The sequence below is a fragment of the Neophocaena asiaeorientalis genome, unplaced genomic scaffold (genome assembly GCF_003031525.2).
Source record: "Neophocaena asiaeorientalis asiaeorientalis breed wild unplaced genomic scaffold, Neophocaena_asiaeorientalis_V1.1 scaffold330, whole genome shotgun sequence".
In the NCBI taxonomy this organism is placed as follows: domain Eukaryota; kingdom Metazoa; phylum Chordata; class Mammalia; order Artiodactyla; family Phocoenidae; genus Neophocaena; species Neophocaena asiaeorientalis.
Genome location: NW_020175667.1, coordinates 2,115,281 through 2,124,759, shown reverse-complemented (window position 1 = coordinate 2,124,759; position 9,479 = coordinate 2,115,281). Strand labels below are relative to the sequence as shown.

Below are 9,479 nucleotides of genomic sequence, written 5' to 3'. Positions count from 1 at the left end.
GCAGGCTCAGTGGCCATGGCTCACGGGCCCAGCCGCTCCATGGCATATGGGATCTTCCCGGACCGGGGCACGAACCCGCGTCCCCTGCATCGGCAGGCGGACTCTCAACCACTGCGCCACCAGGGAAGCCCGGATTTTTTGTACTTTGATGATAATATTCATTATGAACCTCTAGTTTAGGGAAGGAGACGCTAGAAAATGGACTGGTTGAGACCAACATTAATTTCATGTCTATCACAGACTGACTTTAAAAGTATCTGCAGGTAAGAAAAGTTACAAAAGGAAGAGGGAGAGGGAACATCACTAAGAAGAATGCTGCTGCAAACATGCAAGGGGCCTTCCGGATTAGAAGTTATGAATCAGACTGGCAGAGCCCATAGGGAAGGAGGCTTATGAAAGGAAATGTCATGCTTTACTCTACCCAAACAAAGAGAGACAAAGAACAGCCTGTGTACTTGGGTTTCCATTAGCCTGTCCTTTCATGAAGCCAAATGAGCTAAATCCATGTGTAAAAAAAAAAAATAGGAAAACATTATAATCAAATTCCAGCGCACTGAAAAACAAGATTTGAAGCGAATGTTTCCTTAAGGAAAATTCAAACTACTTGAATGTCATCTTTTTGAGTTGTTAGATTCTATGAAATTCTCACAATAAAAGGACAAAATGATACTTCCTGGATTGACTTTTAGAACCTCTTTTGCTACCCTTCTAAGGAAGATGATAAACTAGAACTTCAACAGAAATTGATTTCATTATGGTTTAAGTTTGGTTTATGTTAGAAATCTGAATACTGACCTTCTTCAGTAGTACGAACTGTTTTAGACTCACTATCCATTCCTTGGAACTCATTAAAATATGGTCGAACTTTAATTTCATAAGTCACCCCCTTTTTCAGATTGACTAAGACAGCACTTCGCTCAGTCGGGACTTTAGCATCTAAATTCTGCCATGTTGATGTAGCCTGCAGGCCTGAAGTCTGACGGTACAGCACTCGGTAGCCTTGAATAAACTGGGGTTGGCGATCAACCTGAAAAACAAAGCAAAAGACTTTTGAAACCAAATGGAAGTGTCTGAGTGATTCCATGGCTTTCTAATTCATCTCCCTGCTTCTAATATCCTTTTCCAGTTCTGAGTTCACGTTGCTCCTAAGTTGTTATTTCCAAAATGAAGAGTGGAACAACATTCTCTCCTGTTAAAAATACTTCATAGCAGCTAAGATACTCAATTAATTCAAATTCTTTGGATTAGCACAAAAGCCTGTCAAGGCCTAGACATGCCAATGTTTCTAGCTTTGTTGCTCGTCTGTTCGTTCTTTTTTTGTAGTCAACAATTCTCATTTTTGTGGTTTTATATGTAGTGTGCTATTTGTCCGGAATCTCCATTCTCATCCCTTGTTCATTCACTAATGCCTTCACTCACTCAAACATTTTCTGAGTTCCTACTAAGAGGTGCCAGTTATTCTGTTAACTCTGAGGGTAAAAATGGAGAATGAAAGTAGAGTCAGTCCCAGGCCTCATGGTGCATAGAATTCAGGTAGAAGGTGGGCATTATTTAATGATCACTCAAACAATGGGCAGGTTACATTCATAACAAATAAGCATACACAGATATTATGAATGAGTTGTACTAGGAGCTAAGAAAGCATAGAGTGGAGAGGAAGTTGAGTGGTCAAGAAGGGGAGACAGTTTCCTGGAAGAAGAACAAGTGCTGAGGTCTGCATGGAAAGTAAGACTTATTTAGGGGAAGAAGACTAGGAACAGAATGTATAAAATTCCTGTAGCTGAAGGAAGCATATGAAAGAGACTCAAGAGTTGTGGCGCCAGAGCGTCTGTTTTAAATGCATATGAAAAGCTTATACCCATTAACAAATATTAAATGAAAGACATTTATTAAGTTACCAACTTCTGGCTCCTCCAATATCCCACTATTGGCACAACCTGACAACTTTCTTGATCCTTTCATTCATTTGAGGTACAGAGGATAAGCAGCTGTTTTTAATAAAAATCTGAGATTTGGAACCTGAAAACCAATATCAAAATATCAAAAAATATCAAAAAACAAGTTCTTGTTTTACATTTATTGAAGAGTCTTTATTGGAGTTACCATTGTTTCATTTCAGGGATAAAGGGACTTTTAGCTTTTTAAACTTTTTTAATGTCTTGCCATTTTTTAGAAATGCTTGACAAATATAACTATCACAGCACCTTCTTCAATTAATATTCCATATGCTGTAGTTTAGTAGCCATATTTTAAGAAGTCTTTAACCTGACATATTTCACTGTCAAATATTGTGTAAAATTCAATGGAGAAGAGATGGAATAACCTCATTTTAGGAAGGTTGAGGAGAGAGAGGAAATAAGGTGATGATGGAAACGGTTACTTCAGCTTTTTAAAAATGTCTTTATCCAACTGTTAACACATAATAAACAGAAGGTATTCTTTCATGTATTAACTTCTGGCATTTCTTCATTAGTTGCAGCATTTTAAAATATTTTTTTAAGTGAAGACAGAAAATTAAAAAATACAGAACCTCAATCAAAATACAGTGAAACAAAGGGACATTTTTTTGGTATTTAGAATGTCCAAGCTAGAAAAATCCATAAAGTTGGTAAACATGAGCATGTGTGTTTCTAAGTATAGCTAATTCCAGTTTCACAGATGAGTCTCAACAAGTAAGAATTCCTTCACCCACCTGACAGTTTTCTAACCCTCAAAGATTTGTGGAATTAGTGCTACACTTGTATGAGGTTATGTCAAGGAAAAGTAAGCTCGGTTCTGATACCAAAGCTCATGATCTTTGAATCCTAATGCATGCTAGCAGTTTGTGTTCATACCAAAACACATATTTTTTGAAAAGCAGAAGTTGTTCTGACATTATAAAACAAGGCAAGTAAAAAGCAAAAAGGTAAATTTATGAGAGCCAGGAGAAATGCCTTTCATCAAAACTGTCAATGTTCAAAAAAATCCCTGCAGCATATATTAAAACAACATTAAGCTTGCAGTTTATAAACTTCTCTGCATTCACTTTAAGTGAATTTATATACTGAAAGAAAGACATAACTCACAATAATAGCTTGTTAATACTGAAAGAAGCAAGCTGTGTTTTTAAGAAGGACATTAAGCAGCTGTTTCCAGATGAAGGGAGTCTGTAAATCAGGGTAAATTGGTTTTATCCATGTTTGGTTTTCATTAATTAAGTGTTTTAGGACTTTATGAAGCTAATGTTTACTACACAACATTGCTTTGCTCACTTCAGTGTACACTGCCTTCAACCAGTGTATTCTAATGGCCTACTTAATAACTAAATAGTTTAACTTGATTTTGCGCGGTTGCTATACATTCTTTTCAGAAGGAAATTTGTTGTTACAGGTGAAAGCAAAAATGAAAATGCTGCATATTACCTATTAAAAAAATAGGTGGGACTTTTAGTGGATATGTGCTCTACAGCATTGACTTTTGGAGCACCTTTTGACAAGTGGTCACTTTTGAGTTAAACCTTATCTTGTCACTAGTTTTATTAACATTCTAGTTATAAGAAGGAGGATTTTCTTTTAGAGTTGATTATAATCAGAGTCCAGCCACAAATCCATGCATGGGCTTATAGAATTTAAAAAATTGGTATTTTCTGGTATCTGAATACAAATGAATTGTCTTAAGGAACATGTGAAGTGAAGAGAGTTTCAGTCTTCAGGTCACAAGGTCTCTATTAAGTGACGGCTTAGCCTTTTAAACTTTCTGAGCCTCAGTTTACTTAGTTTGCTCAAATAATACGCATATTACAAGGGCACAGAAACAATTAAATGACTAATACAGTTTAAAGCACTCTGCAAGTTTTAGAGCTGTACAATGATAACGCATTGTTATGTAAGGGATATACTAAAAATGGGGGCCCATATGTGGCCCTCAAATCATCACTTTCATTAAAAGGTTTAAAGCAAGATGCTCAATATCTATCATTTCAATTTTAAAAATTCCATCTATACTGAAAATTCAAGTTGAATTTCCTTTGGTGGGCTTAGCCTTCTAAGTAACTGATCTGGGTTTAATTGAGTTCTGAAATTCAAGTTCGCCAAAACACTCTTTCAACTCCAGTAGCTGTGATGTTTAAGGGGCAAGGGGCCTGTAATCCTTTTTGTCCTTGAATAAAAACAAAACACTCACACACAAAAAAACTAGAATAATGATTTTAAAATAAGGGATTTATTGCTATTTTCTTTGTAAAACAGCCATTTTCATCATTTTTACCTACCCTCATTATAACAGGAGTCACTTTTAGAAAGTAGCCTTTGTTAAGTATTGTTGCTTTAAGATTAGACTTGTGGGGCAGGCAGATGGTCTTTCCAGTTCAAACATCCTATGTGTTTGGTAATAGAATCCTGCCAACTATTGATAAACCATATCAGCTGACCCCTAATCGAAATACATGGGCTGGGGAATATATTTCTTCCCTCAAACATCAACATGTCTATAACTCAAATACTAACAGTGTTATAACTCAAAGAACATACACATTTAGCAAGTTGAAAATATGACATGAAAATGAAATATTTGGTTACAATTTCTGTGGCAACTGATCTGACTAAGTTTATTTCACTAAAATTTACCTCTGAAATACATACTTATCTCATGTGTAACTACAAATTCGTGGGGAATTTGTGATATAATTGAATGGTTTCTTTTTTAAAGTAAAAAGTTAAAATGTATGAAAACAACTGATTTGATCATTCAACAGACAGTTACTGAAAAAGTATTTCATAATGAGTGCTTTGTTCTGAAAAAACAGAAATGAAAACATGAACTTTGGACTCTCAGAACACAAGCTCATGAGGGATAGAGATATGCAAACTAGAAATGACAAGTTTCTTGGGATATAGAGATGAATATGACAAGGTCCCTCTCCTGGAAGAACTCCCAGACTATTGATCTGAAATTTTTATCTAATTTGATTTATTCTTTTAAATTCAGTGACTTTTACAGTGATTAACTTCATAAACATAATGACTTTGATTCTTACCCAAATAATTTCCACATTTAGGAGCAGCTTAAAAAAGAAACCCCTTCAAAACTCACAACAAAGCAGAAAAGACTTTTTCAATTTAGAATGAGGAAAAAATCTGTTGTTAAAAATATAACCCTTTCCTTGGCTTTATTTGTTTGGTATCTAGCCAAAGCTACAGAAAGATGGAAGAGCCATGGCAAATGATACCCTTCCTGTGCCATTGGAAAAATGATGAGGTCATTATACTCCCTTCACGGGAGCAGAAGAATAGAAACCATTATATGCAGAAAACAGAATAAGTCTATGTGAAATTAAATCAAAAATAAAATTGGAAACAATGTAATCTTAAATAATCATAATTACTCTTAAAACATGAATTTAGTTTTATTTTTTGTTAAAGCATTACCCAGTTTGGTACTCACTAAACATTTGACTAGTGTGGTTTAAGAAGTAAAGTGCCCCATCCAGGATCATATGTTGAAATTCCACAGTTAAAAGGTATTTCTTTCAACTAAATATTTGTCTACAGTTTAAAGTGAAAAACACAAAAAGCAGGTTTAAAGTAAGGAAATTCTAATCCTATCTTTACCTGTAAATAGATGTAGGCTACTGGGAACACTGTTCAACCTGTCTGCATTGGTTTCCTTTTACAAGTCTATAGAACTGGACAAAACAGCCTTAAATGTTAATTTAGTTTCCTCTGTTCAAATAAATAATGCCTCTATATTTCCCCATATAGATGTAGATAAGTGATAATGTTGTTTCTGATGCCTGAGGATAGAGTTAATCACTTCCTCTTTGATTGAAACCTGTGTTTATAAAATGTGTACATACGGTTATGGCCCTTATCCCTGTGTACCGTCATTAAGAATTCCCACGTTTTTCTCAAGCAGATTTGTGTCTCTTTATACAGTGTTTCCCCACATCTAGTACAAAACCGGTCCTCAAAAAATGCTTGTTGAACTATGTTTGCTCAATGGTTTTATTAATAAGAGGACACTGGAATAATTCTCTTCATTGTGTTTCATATTTCAAACATAATTAATTAAGAACTGACGAAAAATAACTGGTTTTCCTTCTTCAACTTCTTTTGTTAAGGGAATTGATGGAAATGGGTGAAATAGTTAGTTCCCTAAAGAAACTTGGATTCTAAGGGGGAAAAATCCATTTTTTTTTTAACTTACAGTCATTCTTCTACTACCACAAAAACAATAACAACAACAAAACTAATAGTCATAATTATAAATACTTTCTAATTAATATAATTCTTTCTAATTAATTATGATGGATATAATTCTAATATTATGATTAAAGTGAAAATTTTCTAGATATCCATAACTCAAATGACCATTACTTACACAACATACAAGATCTAGCACAAATACGGGGGGGTTTAAAAAACTGCTCTTTTATCATCCTTATGGATTTTTAGCGGCAAGAGATCTCAGGCATAAATGAGAAGTTGGCAAAAACTGTATTAGGCACAGGGAAGAACATTATCTGGCTCTTCACAAAACAGACACACATAGACACAAACAAACACATATACAAGGGTTAATATCTTCTAATATGAGTAATATGGCTATTTTTATGCTATTTCTTGTTTTCATTTCAGTGACTATCATGCGATGAAAACATTTGTATTTTGAAATAACAGTGGGCAGGTTGACATTTAGTAATGCACAGAATTTGGAATTGGATGTTCTTAGCATATATTAAAATATCAATCTACTTCTTAAAACCCATTAATTTTTGTTACTACATATGTCAAATTATTAAAATTATATACTTTTCTTGGTACTGCTGGATGAGATTCAGCTAAAAGAATGTGAAGATGATTGATTTATATTTAGAAGAGAACTTCAAATAAAATTTTTTGTGCTTCAAATGACATCATTGAGAAAGTAAAAAAACATCCCACAGACTGGGAGAAAATATTTACAAATCATATATCTGATAGAGGATTTGTATCCAATATGTAAAGAACATTATAGAGCTATACTAAGAAGACAAACAACTCAATTTAAAAATGCGCAAAGAATTTGAACAGACATTTCTCCAAAGAAGATATACAAATGCTCAATAAGCACATAAAACACTAGTCATTAAAGAAATGTAAATTAAAATCGCAGTGATATACCACCCATACCCACTAGAACAGCTATAATCAAAAGGACAGGATAAGATGCAAGAGAAACTGGCAAGGATGTGAAAGAAACTAGAACCTTCAAATATTGCTTGTGGGAGCATAAAATTGTGTAACCACTTTGGAAAACATTTTGGCAGTTCATCCAAACGTTAAGTAGAGAGTTTAATTCAACAATTCCTAAGTATACACAAGAAAAATGAAAATATACATCGATGTGTACACAAGTGTTCACTGCACCATCATTCTTAATGGTCAAAAGTGGAAACAACTCAAAGATGAATCAGCTGATAAATGGATAAACAGATGTATGAGATACATCTATACAATGGAATTCTACTCTATAATAAAAAGGAACAAAGTACGAATAATACATGCTACAACATGGATGAACCTCAATAACATCACGCTGAGTGAAAGAAGCCCGACACAAAAGATCGTATATTGTATAATTTCATTCACATGGAAGAAATAGGCAAATTTATATGGACAGAGAACAGATTAGTGGTTGCAAAGGGCTAAAGTCAGGGGAACGGAGGAGCGACTGCTAATGGGCGGAGGGTTTCGCTTTGGGATGATGAAATGTACTAAAATCAGATTCTGCTGATGACTGCACAACTCTGCAAAGATACCAGACAATACTGAGTTGTACACTTTAACTCTGGTATGTTAATTATATCTCAGTAAGGCCATTTAAAAATTCAGGAGACAGATCGTATTGTTTATATTGCGACCTATTTTTACTCTAGTCACACTTTTATCTATGGAATTTTTTTCTTCTTTGCCTTTGATTACACCTTGACTTTAAATGGTGAGTGTTTTTGCTACTTTTGTTTTTTTTTTTGGTTTGTTTGTTTGCTTTTTTCTGTTTTGGTTTGTTTTCTTAAAGGAGTAAAAGAGACTACCATTAGGATAGTCTTTAAAAACTTACCGTCCATGTGACTTGAACAGTGGTGGGAGTCAATACAACCGGAGTATGAAGATGGACAAGGACGTCGCCGAGTTCTTTCTGGACTTGTCTGTGGTCCACTCCCTGTGCTGGTGGGCTGATATCTACAGGGATAACCATTCCCAATTTTTAAAAATTAATAGTGGAATTCTAATATACATTATATAAGCCAATATTATGCCATTAGAAATAATTCCAGGGGAAAAATTAAGAACTCTTTGGGACAAACAACGTTAAAGCATATTTATATATGTACCACCATTTTAGAACATAATTTGAGAACTGATATCTTCACTAAAATAATATTAATAAAAGTGTATGCAACCCCTTATCCCCACTCAGTACACTGCTGTGAAAGATCTATTATTTTCTTATTAAAGGATGAAGTATGTGCTGCAAGATTTCTTTAGAAACATCAGTTTTACACAGATGTTGCCATGTTGAAGGACTTTTCCAAGTAGTTAATGGGGCCAGGTCTGAAAATTGCTGTTGAGGAATTTGTTCAATCCCTTTCCCCAGTTAGTAGGTTGTGTGTTCCTATTCCTTGACCTATTTCAGTCTGGGAGTGTGGAAGAGAAAGTAATCAGGGGGAGTGAATTACGTTACTAAAGTAAACAAAATGAGGGAAAGAAGGGGAAGAACCCTCCCAAATTCACAAAAACCAAGAAACCAAGCTTTTATCACAAAAATAATTTTGACCAATTTAAAATGCTGATAAAATGTTCTATGTAATAAATTCTGAACAGTACTCCAATATCTGACAATATCTGACAAAAAAATCAATACTGAACAGTACTCCAATATCTGACAATATCTGACAAAAAATCATGATATTTTTTCGAAGTGATGGGGGGGGTAGGAGGGAGAAAGAATTACAATGTTTAAAATGATATACTCTCAGCCATAAACTGTTCTGACCCCTTAGTCACCATTCGCCTAAATACTACTCTACTTCCCATACAATGGTTTACATCCTACGTGTCCATTAAGAAAAAAGATAAACTATAGACGTCCAAGTCCATCAAATTGCTATCAAACACTGAATCTCACACATACTCAAATCGGCTTCTTTAACTGGTGCACTGCAATGTTACGTTGGATTTTTTTCTTCAATCATCTTATTTAAGGAATGAAGTCCAATTTAAAAGGATTTACTTTCTTAATCTTGTTTTCTCCTATTTTCTCAGGCCACAATGCAACACTCTTGCAAAAATATTTTTAAGTGCATATCTCAGCCATAACTTAAATTGGGTGCACTAACTTAAGTTGGAACATAAATAATTAGGGACTACATTTTGGTAATTTTTTTCCAGTTCCACTTTTTCTCATCCTTAACATAAACAACACAGTGAGTTTTACTTGATTTTGAAATCATATATATATAT

At 34.3% G+C, this 9,479-nt stretch overlaps 1 protein-coding gene across 1 annotated transcript in view; it reads right to left on the bottom strand.

Annotated features, from left to right (window-relative positions):
* Positions 1-9,479, bottom strand: part of ROBO2 (roundabout guidance receptor 2) — a 570,503-nt gene that overhangs the window by 76,978 nt on the left and 484,046 nt on the right. The window contains exons 14-15 of the mRNA XM_024731557.1: positions 8,077-8,198; positions 796-1,027 (exon numbers count right to left, since the gene is read on the bottom strand). Of these exons, the coding sequence (XP_024587325.1) occupies positions 796-1,027; positions 8,077-8,198 (354 nt within the window). The remainder of the gene's footprint in view (positions 1-795; positions 1,028-8,076; positions 8,199-9,479) is intronic.